Source organism: Delphinus delphis, chromosome 19 (genome assembly GCF_949987515.2).
Source record: "Delphinus delphis chromosome 19, mDelDel1.2, whole genome shotgun sequence".
Taxonomy (NCBI): Eukaryota; Metazoa; Chordata; class Mammalia; order Artiodactyla; family Delphinidae; genus Delphinus; species Delphinus delphis.
In genome coordinates, this window is record NC_082701.1 from 31,020,367 (window position 1) to 31,042,158 (window position 21,792).

A 21,792-nucleotide genomic window follows, 5' to 3' on the forward strand; every position below is an offset into this window, starting at 1 on the left:
ACTTAGCCGCTTGGTATCTAATTCCTCTGTGCCTCAGCTTCCCCATCTGCAAGGTAACACCTCCTACCTCGTAGGGCTGTTGCTAGGATTCCATGGAGGTGAAGTGCCCAGCATGGTGCCAGCTGAGCCCCTGCTCTCGGGGAACAGGCCCAGCCTAGAGCCTGGCTTGTGGAACTCGCCCCCAGCACTGGAAACTGTAAAGTGCTGTGCACATGTAAAGCACAATCATTTGGGGGCAGTCATCACGTTCAGAGTGAGAGAATGATCTATTTCAGGATTTTTAAACGGCTGGGATCAGCAGACCTTGGCTACAATTCACAGATGTTTCCCACTGTGGAAGCTGGGTTTTCACTCCTGCCTTTCCTGTTGGTCTTTCCTCTTTGGTTATTTGGCACACGCACATGGGTTCCCCCCTTTGTGCCACACAAAGGGAGCATGAATCCGGATTCACCCCGTGTCTGTGGGCTGTGGGCCTGAAAACCACTACAGCTCCTCTGTCCAAGATTCATAAACCTTGAAGGATGAGTCAGTCGTGTTTGCCACCAGCAAGAAGTGCTTGAGCACTAGCTGAATACCTCGTGTTTTAACAGTGCTCATCAAGGAGACACGGGACTAAGGAGTGTCCAGCTGCTTTGGAAAGGTCCCAGCAATTGCTGGACTGTCCTCATTGTCGCCTCATACCCCTTAAGTCTGGGTGCCTTGTAACCCACTTGTAGGCTGGGGCCATTCCAGCTACACGCTCTCTCCGACCCAGCCCTCGTGCCCATCCCACACTGGAAGGAAGGGAGTGCAGGGTCCACACATCCCTGGCTGGCGGCTTCCCTGGGAGGGACAGAGCGGCTGCGAGTTTGGGCTTGTGGGGTGAAGTGGCAGAGCGTTTGTTTGATGACTGTGGATTAAGCCCAGGTGTGTGGGCCTAATGTTTACAGAATCCTGATTGGCTCAGGCTGGAATGAAAAAAAATGGCTATTCAGGGGAGCAGGGAGGTGGCATGGATAATCCAAAAGCCATTTTTTCAGGGCTTGGAGCCAGAGATAAGGTATTTTTGCAGATCTCCGTAAATCAGCCAGATAGGAATTCTTTTTAATGTGTGCCTACAGTGTACCTCAGCTGCTCCAGTGACTGAACAGTCCACGAAACTCAGCTCAGACAGCTGTGGACCATCTGGGGACTCGGGGCACACACAGAGGATGCCAAGAATGAAAGGGACCTTGAAGATCATTTAGTCCTCCTTGCCCATTTTTCAGATGGGTACCTGAAGGCTCAGGCGGTGAAATGACTTGCTGAAGTTCCCTTGGCTGGTCAGTGATGGAGCTAAAGTCAGAATCTGGGGCCCCAAACCGCATCACTCTGTAAGGTAGTGGTCCTCACACTTTACTGCACATTCGAATGATCTGGGGAACTTGTTAACATACAGATTCCCAGGCTGTAGCCCCGGAAATTCTGATTTCATAGTGGGGTGAAGAATGTGTGTCCTTAGCAAACCCCTCAGAGGAGTCTGGTGAAGGCGGTCTCCACCATCCTCTCAGATACATTGCTATAACGCAAAGGGCATTTGCTTTTAGACTGATAGAAAAGCACATTTGCTCTTCCCAGAGCCTCGTGAGCAGGCCGGTAGCAGTGCGGGGAACAGGCAGAGATGCAAACAGCTCTGGTTAAACCTAGGCTTTAAAGCAGGTTGCAAGAAACTGGTGTGTCAGAAGACTTGACAGCACACTGGTTTCTTTCCTGTGAGGCCATGCAATTTGGATGTGGTGCAGTCCTGGACGACCTTTAGGTCACACATGACGACCCCTTGTCCCTATCTGTAAAATGGCTCTGATGGTGGTAGAAGGTAATAATCTGCGGTACTAGATTATCGTGAGGATTAACACAGTGCACGGGAAGCACAGCCCAGCACTCAGTAAATGGCAGGTTCTCTGATCGCTAATTGCTGGGGGAGGGAGGGGAGGGCAGGCCTCTGCTTTATGTCTTTATGGAATGGATGTCTGCTGAGGATGTCATTTGAGGACAAGGGTTCCGGTTCTGTAGCTAAAGAAAGGGTCCAGGTCCTTCCAGCCCTGGGGGACTGGGATGCAGCCACCCCCTTCTGCAGAGGTGTCACCATGGTTTGTACCTAGCTTGGTGGTGCCTTTCTCTGGCTCTGATCCGTCCCCCACCCCAACTCATGTCCTTGCATCTCTGGGAGGTTTCAGTGATGGGGAAGGTCAGACTGAACAGGGACTCTTTCTCTCCATTTTCTAGGGATGGAGACTGAGGCCCCCTGGAGGCAAAACAGGCTGGTTCTGGGACCGCCAGGATCTCCTGCCCCTTCCCCTGACTGTCAGATTTGAGGGCCAGGGCTACCAGCCCCAGCGGGCCTGCAGCCCTCCTTCACTCCCATCTGGGAGTTGGTTTTGCAGGGAACCGGAAAGCTGATTTCTGGGCCAGGGTGTGCCACTTCCAGGTTCTGGTTCTGGCCAGATTTGCTGCAAATCAGGTCAGCCTGACCTCACCCCTCACCACTGATGCACCTGATGCTGTAAAAACCATTCTGGGCACATTTGGGGAAGAGAGAGAGGGACCAGGGCCTCATCTGGCCCTGCTGTCAGCCTAGCGAAGGGAGGGGTTGCAGGGTGGGCCGTGGGAAGGCTGAGGGGGCGGTTAGTGCACGTTAGCGTGTGTGTAGGACAGTCTGGCGGAAGAACACAGCTTCCAAGTTGGGTGAAGAGAGGAGTGGACTGAGTGCCTGGGCTGGGCGGGAGGGTTCAGGAAAATCTAAAGGAAGGGAGCGTGGCCCCTGGCTGTGAGGGCCTGAGGCATCTGTGGCACCCGCCTGTGCAGTGAAGGCTTGGAGGGAGCTGGTGTATGTGGCGCAAGCAGACGCATGAGCTGTGCGCCGCCGCGCTGGGGTGCACGCCCACACGGGGACAGGGCGCTGGCCCAGGAGGCCACAATCTGGGTTCAGATCCCAGCTCTGTGGCCACTGAGCTCTGACCTCAGGCAACACACACCATCTGGCAGGGAGAGCATGGGGTTTCTTCCTGAGGGCATGTGTGGGCACGTGGGTACTGGAGTTGAGCAGTGTGGGTGAGGGAGGGCCACAGGTGGGGAGGGACACCTAGCCCAGCGGTGGCAGAGGAGGGGCGCGGGGGAGCGAGCAGCCTGCGGTTGGGGAGAGTAGCACGGGCCTGGTAAGTGGCTCTGAACAGTCCCATCTGCTGTCTGGGCGGGGCGGAATTTCTGATGGTGTCCCGGCTGCCTGCCTGCGAGGGGTGGTGGCCCTGGGGCTGCAGCTGCCTCCTGCTGTTTGAAGCTGGGCCCCTCCCCAAGCCCCTGCTCCCCAGCCCGGGACCTGCATTCCCCAGCTGCTATAGGAAGCACTTCGGAGAAGGGCCCTCTGTGTGCCCGTGCTCCTGCTGCACAGCCCGGAGCCCCTCCCTGGGGGCAGGCCCCTGTCAAACCAGCCCAGCCCCCAGCAGCAGCGGGAGCTCCACGCAGGGGTCCCAGAGCACCCCAGCCTGAGGTCCTGGAGGCACCTGAGAAGAGCCTTAATGCTGCATACTCTCCCCGCTCAGGGCTGGATTCAAGATCATAACCCCAGGGGCTTCCCTGGTAGCACAGTGGTTAAGAATCCACCTACCAATGCAGGGGACACGGGTTCGAGCCCTGGTCCAGGAAGATCCCACATGCCGCGGAGCAACTAAGCCCGTGCGCCACAACTACTGAGCCTGTGCTCTAGAGCCCGTGCAACAAGAGAAGCCATCCAATGAGAAGCCAGTGCACCACAACAAAGAGTAGCCCCCACTCGCCGCAACTAGAGAAAGCCCACGCGCAGCAACAAAGACCCAACGCAGCCAAAAAAAAAAAAGATCATAACCCCAGGCCTGACTCCTGGGCCAGGCTCTAGACACAGACAGTCTTACTGACGGCTGCCCCGACTGAGAGAACGTGATCCCCCTCAGGAACCTGTCTGAGGACATACAGGTGTCCCTGTTCTACACATGAGGAAACGCACTCAGAGATGTTCCACTCACCCAAGCAGCAGTGATCGGAATGGAAGCCGGGGTTAGCCCTGAGCTCAAGCCCATCCTTAACCGCTGCGCTCCTACCCCAGACACAGCGCCGGTAAAAACCAACTTGTGGTTTCCCCTCCACGGGGAGCTTCCTGGCTAGACCCCGCCCCACCGCGCTGCTCCGGTGGGCCCTCCACACTGTGGTCTGACCCCTGAAACAGCTGTGGCATCAGCCATCACCTTGCCCACCGGGAATCTCTGTGTACCCTGCAACCCTCCCAGGAGATAGGTGGGGCCCTGGCCCTGAGGCTGAGGCTCCGGCCAGGGAGGGCTTGCCCAGATAGTCCGGGTAGGAGGGATGGAGTTGGGATTCGAAGGATCACAAAAGTTTTAAAGCCCTGGAGGCTCTGTGCTTTTAAGATTTCTTTCTGTCATCATTCAGTTGTTTTTGGTTTGGTTTGACTTGGTTTTTTAAAATCAGAGAACAGCGTAAGACGGAGGTTGAGAAGAGCATGGACTCTGGGGACAGATTGCTTGCATCCACATTTTGGCTCTGTCGCTGACTGTGTGACCCTACGTAAGCTCTTTACACTCTCTGAGTCTTAGTTTCCTCATCTGTAAAATGGGTATAATTGCTTTACTGTGGGGTGGCTTTGATGAGATGATGCATGCCACGTGTTTAGAAAGTGTGTGGCACACAGTATGTGCTCACAGATATTTGCTATGACTATTATTAAAAAGTAATTCACGTCAATTGTAGATAATATGCATATGCAAAGAGAACAGAAAATCACTGGCAGAGCTGTCATTTTGATATTCTTTGTAGGTTATCTGCTTATTTTATAATTTTAAAATTAATGAACATGAATCAAAATTTAAAAGGTACCAAAGGATTTACAGAGAAAAGTTTTCTTGATCTGTCTCTCATGACCTAATTCTCCCCAGTGGAAGCCTATAGTATCAGTTTCTTATGAATCCTTTCAGAGCCCTTTCCCTCACCCTCTCCATATGTAGACATACACATACCCTAATGCACTATAGTATAGAGACTATACTTACTTTTCTGTGCCTTGCATTGTTCCCCTAAGCAACAGGTCTTGGGCATAGAGACATACAGAGATGCCCTATTTTTGTTTACCACTGTATAGTGTTCCATCAAATGTGTTATATGAATTCCATAGAAGTGGAATTCATGGATCAGTGGGTGGGTGCAAAGTGTGTGCTAGTGTGGGGTAAGGGGACAGGAGTTGGGACTTCAGTTCCCAGGACCCTCCTCTGCTCTGAGCACCCCTCCCTAATCTTGGTTCCTTGGCCTGGACTCCCTGGGCATGCTCAGATACTGAATTATGTGGCATCACTGACTGACCACCTGTCCCAGGGGCCCAGAGACATCTCCTGCCCAGACTTCAGGGCTCAGCATCAGACCATGCAGGCCCAGCCTGTGGAGGGGCCTTCAGCTTAACCGCCTGAAGGACATGCCCGGGGAGGGGCAGCTGGCCCCTCTTTCCCAAGGAGCTGGAACTGGGCCAGCAAGAGCTCATGCCTGGAGCCAGCCCAGCTTCACTGCCTGGCACCTGAGCTGCCAGGGCCCCCTTCTCCCAGTTTGGGCCATTGCACTTGGTCCCAGGTACAAACACATTCCTGCCAGCCCAGAGGCGCTCCGCAAGGCTGCAGTCCCTGGGTGGGGCAGCGGGGAGCAGCTTCCCCTCTGTCAACTGAAGTCTGATCTCCTCCCAGGCGCCTGGGTTGAGTGTCTTGGCCGAGCTGGTAACGCTTGTTGATGGAGAGACGGATTGTTGTGGAAATAGTCCCAACCAGTTCAGGTAGAGATGGAAGACAGTTGGTTGCCCAGGCAACTGACAACCTGGGTGGAGTAGAGAAAAGGGATTTGTAGGGAAACTGCCATGGTTCTGTCTTTCCTTCTGGTAGGCTTTGCCTTCCTCCTCCCTTCTTCCCTGGACATGAGCACCAGGTACCCCCAGCCTCTCCAGGGGCAACTCTGCCCCATTAGGAGTCAATTCAGTTCCCAGTTACTGAGTTCTTGCTGTGTGCCTGACTCCGTGCTCAGCCTCGGGAATGCAGAAAGGGGGTCAGGCCTGATGGATTAAGAGTGCCAGGTCTGGAGTCAGATCAGTTTGGCCACTTAGCTGTGTGACCTTGAACAAATGCCTCGACTCCTCTGTGCCTCATTTTTCTATCTATAAAGTGGAAATAGCATTGGTAATATGTACCTCTTAGGGCTGTAGAGAGGATGAAAAGAGTTATTAACAGGCATAAGGCACTTGGAATAGTGGTTGGTACATAAAGAAGCAGGCGATAAGTGTTATGTTATCATTATTGCTATTATTACCGTCATTCTACCAAGATGAGCCGAACAAATGACATGTTACTCATGCCTGAGGAGCTTCATCTTGGATCTTTTCAACTGGAAGGCAGAGCTGACTTCTCAGCCCTTTTACAGCAACCAAGCCCAATGTCTGGGCCTCAGGAACAAAGATGAACAATGGTGTCCTTAGAACTGAAGCTCTGGGGCCAGTCCTTTCATAGGGTAGGGACCTTATTAACTTCCTTTGAAACCTCTTGCCCTAGTCCATACCCAACAGCCCCCATCAGCTATAGACCTGCCCACAGAAGTTGAAGCAAGAGAGAGAAAAATTAGGAAAGAAAACATCTTTTTTCGTTTTTTTTTCTCCTATAGATTTTTAAAAGATATTAGTGGGGTAGGTGGATTTCTTTCCTGCCCCAGCCTTAGATTGGACTAATTGATGGGGGATGGCCCAGAGAGGTAAGTGGCTAACTCAAGGTCACACAGCCGGGCATGGCAGAACTGAGTCTGCCTCTCCCTCTCTTCCTCCTCCTCTTCTCTTAGGTCCAATAAGGCCTCCTTTTCCCAATGGCCGTGCCCGAGGGTCCTCTCTGCCCTTCCTGACACCCCCTTCCCCGGGGGGTGGGCACAGGTGTGGCTGCCCAGCAGCTCCCGGTGCCTCGGGAATGAATGAGGCTGGCTTTGTTGCGGCCCCAGCAGCTGTGGCCGTTTGAGTTTCCATTAAGCCCTTTCCGCGCCTTGGTCTGGAGCAGGAGGCTCGGCATTTAAAGGTCACTGGGCGTTTGAAGCTGCAGTGACATTAATAGCTTGGGAAGAAAACAAGACTGTGCAGGGACCGGAGGACAAGGCGCCTCTGTCAGGGCTGTGCCCGCCCCCCCTCCCCCGCCGGGTGCTCACGCGCATACACACACACTTACACACTCGGACACACACACACACAGACCCTGACAGCCTCTCTCTGTCTCTTGTCCCGCCCTCCTTTCTCCCCTTTTGGGGCCTCTCTAGCTCAGAAGCCAAGAAGCTCAGGCAGACTTCCCTGTGCCCTGCCCCCATCACGTCTGAGGTGACAGTTGGACAAGGATGCAGCTGCCCCAGGCCCAGCGGCTTCTCCATTAACACTGCCATTACCCACTTGAGGTTTCCCCAGGACTTAACCATGGTTACACAAGCATCCCAGGGGTCATATGACCTCATTCTGGCCCCGCTGGCTTTTGCAGCCCAGATTCCTAATGAGACAAAATAAGCCTGGGCCTGGTCTTCTCATACGGGAAATGAAAGGGCTGGCAAGCAGGGTGTATCTTGCCTGCCAGTTCTAATCACTTGGTAGTGACTTGCCCAGAGGGCTGAGTTGAAAAGGCTTCTGAGGCTGTGTGGGTTCCATAGGACAATACCTAGATGGATTAGTGATGTCTGCCAAGGACACAGGATATAAATAAGTGGCGTGTGCGCCTTGTATTTCGCACCTTGGGAATAAATTATTTTGAAACTCTTCCAGTCTTGGATTCTAAGATCCCTGGAGTGGCTGGGTGGCTCCTCTTCCTTTTAGTCAGCCCGAGAGTCGGGGGTGGGGCTGATTTTTGAGTTCTTGGAGAGAAGCTGATCTGTATGCCCTTTCCTGGGAGCAGCTGTGGCCTGAGCCCTGGGACACCACCTAGTGGCCTGGAATGGTAGTGCCATTGGGCTGGGCCCAGATCTTATGCAAGAAGGGACAGCGAGTCCCTCTGCAGGCTGTGATCACAGCAGTTACAGATAGATCACAAGATCCGGTCTGTCCCTGGGAGTTTTCAGAGAGGGAGCCAGGGGTGTGCAGGGACACAGCTGGCCTCGGGTAGTCACTTCAGAAGAATGGGGAGGGGGGGGCGTACAGAAAAGTGTTGGCAATTGGGACCTCTGGCCTCCCAGCCCCGTACCTCCTCCTGAGGCCTCCTCTTCTAATCCCCACCTTCTGGGGTTGAGTCCTGGTCCTCCTGGGAGGCAGCAGAGTATCAATTCAGGTGTTGGAGGGGGTCGAGCTCCTGCCCGCTGGAGCTGTCGCTGGCTTGGAAAGAAGACCAACAGACCAGCCTTGTGTGCCAGGGAGGAGGCCCTCAGGCCCGGCGGCAGAGGGCTCAGGCACCTTGACCGTGTCACTGAGCAGCCTTGGCCTCGGTCGCCTCGTCTGTGAAGTGGGGTAATAATGCACACCCTGTATAAATGATAGGTTTGTTGTGAGGACTGAATGAGAATGCAGAGAAGACAGGGCTTTGGAAATGGAGAAAGCACCCCGTCCCCACCGTTGATATGAGCCGGAGAAGGAAGAGAGGGGAAGGGAACCCACAGTTGCTGCACTCCAACTTCTTTCCTTCCCTTCTTTACTCATCCACCTGATAAGTTACGTTGGAGCTGCTGTTGGACATCCACGTGGAGGCAGCGGGTCGGCTGTGCAAGTGTGGAGTTCAAGGGCGTGTTCCCGGGAGACCTCAGGGCGAGAGACATGTGGGAGCCAATATTCGGCGTGTAGACAGTGTCAAAGCTGTGGGACTGGATAAGATCACTCAAGGTTTGAGTATAGCTCAGGAAAAGGGCCAAGACCCGGGCCGGAGGTCGCACCAACCTGTCTCGTTGGGTGCTTCCTATGCTGAGGCACCCGTATAAATCCTATCACAACACCCCTTCCACGTAGGTATGATCCCAACTTTGACAGATGAGGAAGCTGAGGTTCAGAGAAATGAAATAATTTCTCCAAGTCACACAGCCGTACCAGGCCCAGGCAGAATGGGAATCCATTCTGGCTCCTGGGCTCTCACATCCCCCATGTGGGCCCTACCTGGCCCTGCAGGAGACTGGCTGGGATGACCTTGGGCAAAGTCGGGAGAATGACTCTCCGACTCTCGGGCAGCTGGCCCACCTCCCTGGGCCAGGCCGGGAGTGACTCAGGCCTTGGCTGTCTACACACACTTGGAGGGAAGCTTGGCTGTCTGCCGCCCCTGCCAGGCCTGGATTCCTTTCTGGGGAGGCGGAAGGCCTGGCTCCCTGGGACCTGGGGGAGGACAGGTGTGGGGTTTCTGCTTCCCAATCCCCAGGTTGCTCACAACCTGTGAATTCAGGAGAGCCTCTGAGTCTGCCTCCAAGAGGTCTAATGGGCTCAGCAGGTTAGATTCACTTCCTTTTTCAGAAGTCAGGGGTTATCTCCCTCTGTTTCCCTGCCAGTGCCCAGCAGCCAGGGTTCAGAGAGGCGGAGGAGTGATTTCCCCAAGGTCACAGAGCCAGTTCTGGGGCAGAGCCAACAGACCCCCTCCCTGCCCTCCCTCCGCCAGTGCTGTCTGGGTCACATTTCCTCTGCTGGAATGTCAGCCAGGCTGTGCCGTCTCCTGAGCCTTTCTGAGGTTCCTCCGCTCCTAGCCCTGCAAGCCTGACTTGGCATTTTTGCCTCTTAGGAAATGGGTTCCTAATTCTGGCTTCTCTACACACTAGCTGTGTGACTTTGTACAAGTTACCTAACTTCTCTGAACTGGTTTCCACAGCTATAAAGTGGGGACAATAACATCTGTCTCTGGAGTTGTAAAAAAAAAAAAGATTAAATGTGAAAGCGCCTGGCACAAGCTCGTACACCTAAGCTGCCTACTTCATTTTTTCATGTGTTTAACATTTTTTTTCATTTGAGCTGTGCCGGTTGTAGAAGGCAGCCTGGCACGGATGACTCTGACCCTGAGGACAGTTCTTCTCCCTGCTCCCAGCCACGCTGGCCAAACCTCAGCCCTGGCCTCAGCCTCTGCACCTGAGCTCAGCGAGCGCTGGGGAGATGGTCCTCTGAGAAGTGGGGGCCCTCACAGCGACCCCTCCTGGTGTTAATTGTAGGCAGCCTGGCTCTGGGAGTCCGTGGGTCCTTGCAGAGTCCTATGAAAATAGCATTTCTCTACACTGAATCCTGCTTCCCATTACTGTTTCTGAGCCACTTTCTCCTCATCCACAGAAACGCTCTCTGATGGAAAAGTCAAGGCTTTACCGCTCCTGCTCTGTGTCCTGGGCATCTCCTCTGGTCCTGGGTCTCGGCTCTTCATCTGTAATGTGCAGCAGGCTGTAGCGTTGTCGGCCGTTCTCATGTCGCGGCAGACACACAACGTGCTCTTTTTCAAGGCTTTGCACCTGGGGTAAATGGAAGCAGCTGCTGCGGCCCAGCCTCCCCTGGGGCTGTGAGGATCGGTATCTCCTTCCCAAGGGCTGACAGAATTTCGGGGGGTTGATATCCAGATGCTGGGGAAGGACCGCCTAGAATCCCCCGCCCCATCCACTCCAGGAGCAGCTCGGCTGGCACGCCAACGGCCCCTGGCTCTCTGCCGGCCCTGTGGGGCAGCGGCAACAACAGTCACGCAGCTAACCACGTTCCAGGCACCGTGCTGAGGATTATCCTGTTTAATTCTCATGGAAGCCCCATTCGTGTAGGTGAGGGATTGGGCACAGAGAGGACAGGGGACGGGTACCAGGTCCCACAGCTGGAGCGGCAGAGCGGGAGTTGCAGCCTGGGGCTGAATCAGGGCACTTACTTAAATGGTAGGAGGGCAAGAAGGTTTCTTGGGGGCTTCCCGACACTCAGGCCCGGAGCCCAAGGGACCTGTAAAGAGGGCTGTTAATGGGGAAAACGTGGACCCCATCATCTTCCTTCTTCCTCTGTCAGGGGGGGATCAGGTCCTGGCCTCTTTCTCCAAGGGGCTGCCCTTGGCAAAGTGAGAGCCAGGTCCCTCAATCTCTCTTATGAAATTACTCGAGGGGGAGGGCGAAGGTGGTGAAGGTGGCCGACTCCAGACGCGTTAGCACAAGGCACGGACCCCCATGTGTGACGACACCAGGACAGCAGATTGCAGCCCAGGGCACGGCTTCTGGGGCCTCCTGGCCCTGAGGTCCTTGTTAGAAGCCTCAGGGCAAGTTTCCAGAACTCAGGACAAAGGTAGACACCAGGGTGGAGCCCCGCTTTGGAGGGTGTTTTGGCAGCATCCTCTGACCTTACAGTGTGTCAGGGCGGGTGGAAGGTGTGGGTGAGGGGAGTTGGGGTGTCTAAAGCCAGCTGTGGGAGGCCACGTCACACTTGACTCCCCTCCTGTGTTCATCCTCATAACACATTTCTTGGACAGATCCTTTGAGGTCACTCCTCTGGGCTTCCTTGCGCAATGGCTTTGGCCTCTCTGAGCTGTGACTCGCTCGTCTGGGAAGCGATGGGGTGGAGGAGGTTGGATAATAAGTCATACTTCACCCAGTCATCTGAATACTACTCAGGCATTAAAGACCATGAAGGAGATCTCTATGTTCTGACACGAGAAGATGGCTACAATCAGTCATTAAGTGGAAAAAAGGAAGTTGCATAGTAGAATTTGTGGTCTGATCACATTTCAGTAAAATGAATTCATACTTATGGCAGTATGTGCCTAGAAACATGTATCTGCATGTAGATATTCCAGTGTTAAGAGGCTTTCTCTGGCGGTGGGAGGGGATTATAGTTCTGTAACATCAGTGTCCGGAGGCTGCATGGGGCCCATGTGCTTCTAGTTTCCTGCTCTTGAACACAGCCCGCCTCCCTGGGACTAGGCAGACACCCACCCAGCAAGCCCCCGAGCATAAGCCCCGGACAATTTCCACGTCCCTCGAAGGAGGTGGAGGTTTGACGGAGATCAGAATCTCAGCATGGTGGCCCTGGAAGGCACTGGGGGACAGTATGAAGCCCCATTTTTACCTGTGAGGGGACTAGCCTTTAGGGACAGAAGGAATCAGTGGTAGTGATGTGTCTTCCGGCCTCAGGGTGAGGGAGGGCGCTCCCACTGCACCTTCCACACGGTCTGGTCTGGTCTGGTCTTCCTTTCATCATCAGTTAACTGTGGAGATCATGGCAAGGAAGATCGTGCTGATTGGCTCACACCAGCTCTTCTCTATCATCTGTTAAGATGATGACCCCCAGTACTAGAAAAGGACTTAAGAATATCCTGTGCTGGAACAGTCCCTTAAAATAAAGCTGCCACTTTTCTACACTTAGCAAAACTACCGTACATCCTGGGATAAGCATGAGAAAGTCAGAACTTGATGTTTTTGGACACATTCAACTCTCAGTTACCTGCACTAGCAGAAGTGCTACCTTAGAAGTGATTTACAGGCCTGGTTCTGAGTGGGCTGCACTGCGTTCTGTTGCAGATTTACTGGAGCTCTGCACAAGTGGATGCCTCATATGATGGTGGGGCCCTGAGGTGAGGGAGCTAAGGAAAGCAGAGACTGGATGGGCTGGAGACCAGAGGGGGAGGACATTGCCTATACAGAGCCCCTCCTGCCCCAGTCAAGTCTCTAGGAGTCCTTGGCAGTGTGTGTAGTGGTTGAGACCAGTGGCTCAGGGGCCATAGTGCTGGGTTCAAATCCCCGCCTCCTCCACTTTCTCAGGTCTGTGCCTCTGCATAAGGGGGATGATAGCACCTACCTCATAGTGGTGTCAGGATGTAAGCCCTTGCTAACTGGTAAAGAGCTGTGGCTGTTTACTGCAGCTGGAGAGAAAGCAGAAAGAAGCTGTTCTTCCGTGGGCTTGGCGGGGGTCGCCGAGTTCGTTGCATTCTGCCCCTGACTCTTGTCTCCCTCGGTTTCAGGTGGGATGGTCCGTGGAGCCGGACCCAGGATGCTCCCGGGGTGTGGATGACCAGCCGCCCAGCCCCGCACGGCCCAGGCCCGGATGCCGCGCCCTTGTCTCCTGACCCGGGGACCCCGCCCGTCGCGGGACTGAGCTTCCAGAAGCCGCCGAGCCAGCGGCGACGGCGCAGGGACCCGGGGGAGGGGGTTCGGCGCCGGCGGGAAACATTTTCCCCCAGCGGCTCGGCAAGATGACCAGCCTGTTCCGCCGGAGCGGCGGGGGCGGCGGCTCGGCGGCGGCGCGCGGGGCTGGGGGCAGCGCGGCCGCCTCGCAGGAGCTCAACAACAGCCGGCCCGCCCGCCAGGTGCGCCGCCTCGAGTTCAACCAGGCCATGGACGACTTCAAGACCATGTTCCCCAACATGGATTACGACATCATCGAGTGCGTGCTGCGTGCCAACAGCGGCGCCGTGGACGCCACCATCGACCAGCTGCTGCAGATGAACCTGGAGGCGGGTGGCGGCAGCGTCTACGAGGACAGCTCGGACTCGGAGGACAGCATCCCCCCGGAGGTAGGGGCACGGCCCCGATAATTCCCAGGAGCTCCAACAACTGTTTGAACCTGTTAGAGGACTTGGGTTATACTCCTGTCTAGGTTCTACCTAGCAAGCAGCCTTATTTCTCCCAGGGAAACGTACCCAAGTCAGCCCGTGGCCTTATTTTATGGGCAAAATTCATGCGGTCACTAAACAAACACTGAGCACTACTCCGGGGCTGTGCCAGGCACGGTACGAGACCCTGGGTCAGGGGTCATCAGAATGAAGGAGCCTGTTCAAAATGTAGACACCTAGCCCCCACCCCAACGTCCCGAACCCCACTTCCGGGCTGGAGCTGTCTGGTCTGTATTTTCTGAACCTCCAGGTACCCGCTAAGGCCAAGTCAGAGTTTCTGTCCCCACAGAGTTCACAGTCCAGCGAGGACTAGAGGCAGGTGTCAGGCAATGGCAGCCCGGAGGGGTGAGTGCTAGGATGGGAGAAATGGAAGCAACAGAGAGGAGGGGATGGCTTCCCAGAGGAAGAGTGAAGAGTGAGGGAAAGGTGGGTGTGTGGGCAGAGGGCACAGCTTGTGCAAAGGCTCGGAGGTGAAATAGAGCAGGAGTGTTAGGGAACTGGCAGCAGGACCTTCTGTGAGGATCCTAGAGTGCGCAGAGACCAGGAGGCCTTGCGGTTGAAAAGGAGTGTGGTGTGTTCTGGAGCGTAGGGACCTGTGGAGGAGAGCTTGCAAGTTCAGTTCCTCTGACCGAGGCGCGCGATACCCAAGCAGTTCCCTCCTCTCTCCAGAAAGGTGGCTGAGGGCGAAGGGACCACCCCACTGCATCAAGGCCCACTTGCTGGGTGTGGCCAGTCCTCCTCAGCCCCTCCAAGAGCTCAGTAGATGTCTGAGCCCCTAGTCTCAGCAGGACGTGCAGTGCTGGGTGAAGAAGGGCACTCAGAGTCTTTCAACGAGAGGGTCACTGCCCACAGGGGCATCTGGGACATGCAGCCATGGATAGGACGGAAGGCCGCAGCAGATCGGATTCAGCTCTGCTCTTCACTGAGTCCCAGCCTGGGCCAGGCACCATCCTACATGCTTTAGGTGTATCATCTCTTCGAATCTCATAAACTTTGTGAAGTGGCGTTATTATTACCCCCGTTTACAGTGGGAAGCCTAGACCCAGATGTGGCCTCAGAGTCCTTCTCAACACAGCCCTGCAGGTGGCTCTTCTCCGTTCATCAGAGTCATCCTGTAGGGCAAAGCCCGCTTGCTCTTCCTCCTCTAGGGCTGCTGCCTGGGAGTTCTCTCTCCGGGTGGAGGAGAAGCCCTGTGGGCAACGGCATCTGGCTCATCCCTGTGTCACGCGCAGCACCCGGGAGTCATTGCACATAGCAGGCACTCGGGGAGTGTTTGTTGAATGAATGAATGTTGCTGCCGTCTTTGCACAGCTTTCTTTAGTCTCTTTCTCCGGGAGAGCACTCCTTGGCTCTGCCTGGATTAGCCAGTGGAGGGAGTTTTGGCAAAACCAGATCTTCTTTGTGAAAGGGAGGTGTGTGTATGCGTGTGCGGGTACATCCTTTAAGTGTGAGCTGGAAGGAAAGTTCTCTGCAAACGCTGACCCCCTTCCACAGTCTCATTTGTTCTGACAGTCTGGCAGGTAGGATCATATTTCCTTCTCTGTTCATGGCACCCACAGCCCTGTGACCCTCCGCAAAGCTTGCCTGATGCCCTAGATGGGCCTGCACCGTGTGCGCTTCTGTTTTCCCAAGAATCTTGCTTTCCGGATTGAGCCCCTTCTCAGCACCCCTCCTTGGCTGTTTCCCCAACCCCCCATCTTTGGAGCTCTGCGTGGGCCCATCGGCAGGCGGTTCCTGAGCCAGCGGAAAGTGCTGCGGAAAATTTATGAGCAGCAGCTGGGATGACAATAACTGCTGACTGAAAAAGCCCCCTCTCTGGGGGCTGATGGATGGTGGGCTGGCCCGAGGGGTATCCTTGCCACAGAGAAATATCTCCTGTCAGATAAATGGCCCAGACCTTGGCCCCCAGAGCACCTGGCAGGCATCCATCACCCACATGGAGTTAAGCCAGGAAGCCACAGAACCAAAAACTTCAGCACCTTTAGAGCCAGAAGAACAGCCTCACTGTGGCTGGTGGGGGAGGGGAGGGGGCGGGGCGGGGCGGGGGGGCGGAGTCCAGAGACATGGCTGGGGTTACTTCTCCCTGGAGACTGGGGATCAGCCTTTCCGGAGCGTGCCTGGCCTGCTGTCTGCCTCCTTGGTGTTTCCTCATTCTGCTCCAGGAGCCTCTGATGAGCGTCTGGCTCTTGTAGCCCCAGGAGGCCGCGCTGAGGCAGGAGCGGCTGAGAGGGGAGGAAGCCCCCCTGCGCGGCTGTGGAGGCCCGATCTCTCTGAGCCCGAGGGGCGGCTGCTATGGGCCCCAGTCAGAGGAACCCCAAGCGGCTTCCTTCTGGGAGCAACTCCTACTGAGGCTTCCCCTCCTCCTCGCCCGTCTCACCGGCTTCGGGGGGACAGTCCAAGCCAGCCACTGAGTGGGAGGGGCTCGGCCTACAGGCCCCAGCGTGGAACCCTGTCCCTTAGAGCACTTGTGTGCCGGGCACTGGAGGTTGTGCAAGTGTGTGTCAGTGAGCAGGGCTGGAGTTGACAGTGTTCTCTCTCTCTTTTTCTTGTGGAAATTTGGGGTAAGGAGAGCAGTGGCCCGAAAAGCAGCTGCATTCTTCTTTCTCTGCAAAAACATCTGTTTAAGTACTTTCTGCCTCAAAGGAAAGAACGTTAGTGCATTCCAGAGCAGGAGGCCTCCTTGGGTCAGGCTGGCTGTACGTGTACAAAGCGTGGCAGTGTGTGTGTGTGTGTGTGTGTGCGCGCGCGCGTGTGCGCGTGCGCGCTCACTCACCCACCTGCCCACCCGCCGTGGTGTCCCTTTGAGACTGGGTGCCTGGGCATGGCTGGGCTCGGGCAGAGATGTGCAGAGGCATCTTAGCAGTGATGTCTGCAAATTCACTTGGGGTTCAAATTTTGGGCCAGTTGACAGCCTCTGAGCCCTTCCCACATTCTTTGGTCTTGGAGGAGATGGGCACAGAGCTGGAGAGGAGGACGCGGGGGTAGGGTTGTGTGACCTGGGCTCTCCAGGTTGATGGCTCCCTCCTGCTCCAGACTCCTTTGCAGAAGGGTTCAGGTCAGTCCATATGGCAGGAAGCCTGGCCCTTGCCCAGCCTTGGCTTCTCCTGCCCCTTTCTCTGGCTCCTGGATGAGGAGAGGAGGCCAAGAAAGAGCCTGGGCTCTCCCTTTGCTGCTATCTCCCTGAGAACCCAACCGGGGTGTGCAGGCCTTGTGTCTGAAGGAGGCACTCTTGCTGTAGAGACCACATCTAAGTTAAAGACTCAGTTGTAGAAACAGTGTGTGGCTCTTGCCATGTTAATCGGTCAGCCTGGGCCTCAGTGTCCTCATCTGTAAAATGGGGGTAATGATCCACAGCCTACTTTGCCCAGTTGTTTGAGCTTCAGGTGACATAATCGATGTGGAAGTACTTCGAGAGAGGGTAGGAATGATGTTAAAGTTATCTACCAAAAGTAACACAGGGACGGAAGAGTCCACGAGCCACAAATACGCAGCTCGGTGAAGTTTCATCAGCACTTGGATCAAGAAACATCAACAGAGCCTGGAATCCCCCTTGTGCCCCTTCTCAGCCTTCCCCACCCCCAGAGGTCACACTGCTCCAACTGCACTCCCTGTAAATTTGTTTTGCCTGTTTTTTACCCCCACGTGTTTATTTATTTATTTGGTTGCGCTGGGTCTTAGTCACGACAGGCGGGCTCCTTAGTTGCAGCTCACCGGCTCCTTAGTTGCGGCTCGCCGGCTCCTTAGTTGTTGCCTGCGAGCTCTTAGTTGTGGCATGCGTGTGGGATCTAGATCAAACCCAGGCCCCCTGCATTGGGAGCGCGGAGTCCTGACCACGGTGCCACCAGGGAAGCCCCATGTTTTGCCTGGTTTTGAACCTTACTTGGATGGCTAATGCTGCATGGAGCTTCCCTCTGGGGAGAAGTGCTTTCACGTCTGCTGTGTATGTTGGAATCGTGGGCTCAGAAGTAGCCCATGTGCTGAGCGTTAGTACAGGAAGCCAAACGGTTTTGCAGAGTGCTGGTTATATCACTTTACACTCCCACTAGCAGCAGCAGAGTTCCCTTACTACACATCCTCGCCCACACTTGATTTTGTCTAAATGTTATTTAAATTCAAGGAAGGATTGTTAATATTTCTTTCTTTGTCGTCTCTGATACAGATTTTGGAAAGGACCTTGGAACCTGATAGCTCTGACGAGGAACCCCCGCCTGTGTACTCCCCTCCAGCCTACCACATGCACATGTTCGACAGGCCTTACCCTCTGGCTCCCCCCACTCCACCTCCCCGGTAAGAATCCATCTCCTCTCAGAACGCAAGGCAATGGGGAAGGGGATCAGTGTTTGGGATTGAGTACAAACACAGTGGGAAACTTGACTGGACCCTTCGGTATACTGTCCCACCAGGAACAGGCTTCTACTGCAGCAAGAGGCATTTTAGCTGGATACCAAAGAGGACTTTCAAACTGTAAGGATTGCAAGAGCAGACATCCACTGAATTCCTACTCCAGACTAGATGCTATGCTGAACACTGGACAGGACATAGAGATAAACGATGCTCAGCCTTTGCTTTCTGGAAGCTTATAGTCAAGGGAGATGCAGATTGGGGATGACAGACGCATGGAATGTGTCCTGACACTTCCCCTCCTGAGCCCATGGCAAACATTACTAACTGATCACTGTGTTCTTTCCTGCTAAGTTGAGACAGAACCTGAGAATCCTCCTCAAAACAGCACTCCCAGACAGTCATCAGTAATGGATGGAATGGATATCTATTTGCTATCCCTGTTCTAGGGACGTTGTGGGGATTTTTAAGCAATGGGAGCAAGTAAGTCTCTTTTTCTGGGGTAATTCGATAATTGGAAGCAGAAGAGTTAGGTCCCTGGAGACTTCGTCCAGATCAGGGACTCTGTAATTTGGAAGTTTAAAATGAAGCTGGTTGCCAGCTGGGTCCCTGGGTCTCTGAAGTGCTTGTTTTTCTGGGCTCTGTGTTTGAAGAGGGCCGTTGGAGCCCAGGTGCCTCTTTGTCCTGGAGCTGCTGGTCCTGAGAAGAACTCAGGCCTGGGGTGGGGAGGGGTGTGGGGACACGATAGGACAGGGAACTTGTTCCAGTGGATCTTCCCTTCTGGGGATCTTGGGAGCCCCAGACAGTGGTGGTGGAGCACTCTGTGATCATACAGGTATAGATAATAATAACACGTACCATTTACTAAGTGCCCTTCAAATTCCTGAAACTGACAAGGTTCTTTACCTACGCCATCGCATTCAAACCATCTGACAATTTGTGAGGTAGGCACTGTTGTCATCCTCATTTTACAGATGAGGAAACTGAGCCTCAGAGAGGTTTCATAACTTCCCTAAGACTACAGAGCTGGGATTTGAACCCAGGTCATTTCTGACTCCAAAGCCAACAAATGCTCTTCCCTGCTGTGTCCTGTCATCCCCCTAATGAGAAAAACCTCTGTGATTGCAGCTCAGGGAGCTGATAGAGGCCTAGAAAGTTATGGGGGGAGGAGGAAGCATTGTTTCGACTCAGGGACGGGAGCAGAGCTGAGGTCCTCCATCACAAGTGATACCAGAGGCTGTAATGGGGCAAAGCAGGGGGTAAGTGGATAGGTCTGGGTGAGATCTTGGCAGGACTTGCAGCCCAGGATGGGTCATGATGCCCAGGGCTAAATGATTTTCCTTTGACATTTTTTTAATATCCCAAGATGCTTTTGCAAAAAATTCAGTTTCTATTAGGCAGAATAGTTCTACCTATTTTTCAGAAGGTAAGACTGAGCCCATAAGAGACAGAATCCCATTGTAAACCTGGCATGGATATCCTGGCCGCATCCTCCCTCCCCTCCTCTGTGCATGGTGGGGTGAACTAGGGCAGGGGTAGTGTAGCCCAGTGATGGGAGCCCCAGTTGGGGGCAAAATGACCTCAGCCCTAGACCAAGGCTCAGGAGGTCTTGCTCATACCTTTGGACAAGTTACTGCCCTTGCCTCAGGTTCAGGGGCCTGACCCGGAAATGAAGGCTTTGCTGGCCTGGGGGTGGATGCAGGGAAGAGAACTTAGTTGTGAGGTCGGACAGAGGCCGAGTGTCCCCCCACCCTGCCTCCTTTAGCTGCCTAACTGTGATTCTTGAGGTGCCTTGGGCTACTGCTTAACTTCTCTGAGCTTCATTTGCTTCATCTGTGAAATGGGAATACTAATCCCCACCTCAGCACTCCTGTGAGGGTTGAATGAGGCATTGTGGGGGGGGCCCTTAGCACAGTGCCGGGTATGAACCAGACCTGTCCCCAGTGCTTTACTGCTCCCTCCTGCCCCTGGCTGCACAGTGGGCCTCTGAGGTCAGCTCTGACAGTGAACAGTGAGACCAGGGGTAAGGCTGCCCTCAGAGGCCAGCGCTCAGGAGAGGCAGGGCCAACCTCTGAGCACGTGCCCCTTTGCCCCGGGTTGGCCCTGCTAGGCCCAGATCCACCCCCAGCCCATTTCCAGGGCCTCATTCGGTCTCTCCATCCAGGACGTGCATTTCCAGCATTTATGGAGTCACCTGATACAGAGATGAATACAGCCCCGCCTTGACCTCCCAAGGAGATCAGGGTCTGGGGGAGGCAGAGACGCGCGGCAGGGTACAGGGAAGGCAGCCTAGGGGAACTGATGTCCCAGCAGTTAGCTGGTAAAGCGGAGGACAGTAGGGCGTTCCAGGCAAAGGAAACCACGTGCAAGGGCCTGGAGGCAGGAAAGGGGGCACCATCTGAGGGAACTCCAGGGAGTATGGAATGTCTGGGTGAGGCTGGAGGGGTGAGAAGATCGTGGAAGCCCTTGAGGGACCTCCAAGGAGCTTTGACCTTATCCTCCAGCCAGGGGTTTAAGCTGGAGAGTGACGGGGTGAGGTTAGTGTTTTAGGAATCTCTCTCTGGCTGCTGGGGCCAATCAGATTTGAGTGGGGGGGTTGGGGGCAGGAATGGCCTGGCTCCCTTCTGCCACCTCCAGTCTCTGGGGTACCTTTGAGAGTGAAGATGAAGAGGGTTTGGGAGCTGGCCCTGCTGGGGCACAGAGAGGCAGGCTGATCCCAGGGGAGCGTGCCTGGAATGCCAGGATTCCTGGGCCCAGGTTTTAGCAGGACGATCTGTGTGTTCCAGGACAGGCCTGACCCCATCAGGGCCTCAGTGTCTAGTCTTTACCAAAAATCTTGCCTGGAAGCCTTGTTGCTGAAATCCTTCTGGGCTCTGATATCCTTTGGGTAGGCCTGGGGGTCTTATGGGGCATGCAGTTCTAGTTTGGGGTCCAGAGAGCCCCCCGCAGCCTTCTCTCTCCTTCCCCTCGCCCAGCCTGTCCTTTCCTGAATGAATGACAGGCTCTGAAGCCCGGAGGCACCCCTCCTCACAGGCCACCTGCTGTTCTTCCATTGAAATTACAGCCTTGGAAGTTTTTTATTTGCCTCTCAGCTCATTTCTGACATTCCTTTCTGACCACAGTGGAGTTGCCTGGGCCGCCCGTGCTCAGCGTCCCCCTGGCTCTCACAGCTGTGGGCTGACCTCATCTCAGCCGGTGCCAGGGCAGGGGGCTGGGCCTGCCCCTCCTCCAGGACCGCGGGCCCAGCAGCGAGGGACACTCAGCCTTCTACTCCTCGTCCCCCCTCCCGACTTGGGTTCTCAGTAACAAATGGCTAGAGGGGTCCAGCTGCAACTCCGGGGCTCTCTCTCCATGGCTTTCCTGGGTAGCTGTGGGTGTGATTGAGTTGCGGTGGGCACCCATGTCCCAGATGAAGACCCTGAAGCTGGAGGAAGGGTGCCGGGGTCGACCAAAGAAGGTCCTCGAGTCCCAGAGGGATGGGGTATCCACCCCCTTGACTATCTGGCCCTTGGAGAAAAATGAAGCCGCCAACAGTGATAGGAGGTGGATGAGTGATGGAGGAGGAAAGGCGCCCAGGAATGGGAGTCCCGGGCCGTAAGGCAGGCTCTTCTCTGGACCATCCCCGCATCTGTACAGTGAGAGGGTGCCTGGGGTTCCTTGGCTCCTGTCTGAGTACTGAGCTCCCACCAGGCATTTATCGGCTTGTTATCCTGTCTGCTGCCGCCCCCGCCCTTCCCCCTGGGCCCGCCAGGCCACCCGCCCAAAATAGAAAAAGAAAGGAAGTTATTTCCATAGTCAGGGGCAGCCCGGAAAAGCTCCCCTCCAGTGAGGGGGCGGGCGGGATTCCTGGAGCTCGAGACCAAATCAGAGCCAGGCCCGAGAG

The 21,792-nt window shown here is 55.0% G+C and overlaps 1 protein-coding gene across 5 annotated transcripts in view; it reads left to right on the forward strand.

Moving 5' to 3' along the window:
- The window catches only part of CUEDC1 (CUE domain containing 1), a 76,385-nt gene that overhangs the window by 42,404 nt on the left and 12,189 nt on the right, over positions 1-21,792 (forward strand). For 4 of the 5 annotated variants that reach the window (XM_069540068.1, XM_059996614.1, XM_059996613.1 and 1 more), the window contains 2 exons: positions 12,918-13,469; positions 17,728-17,855. In XM_069540068.1, coding sequence (XP_069396169.1) covers positions 13,149-13,469; positions 17,728-17,855 — 449 coding nt within the window. In that variant the 5' untranslated portion in view covers positions 12,918-13,148. Of the gene's footprint in view, positions 1-10,608; positions 10,744-12,917; positions 13,470-17,727; positions 17,856-21,792 lie in introns of those variants that run through there. The other variant, XM_059996615.1, reaches the window with a different exon arrangement.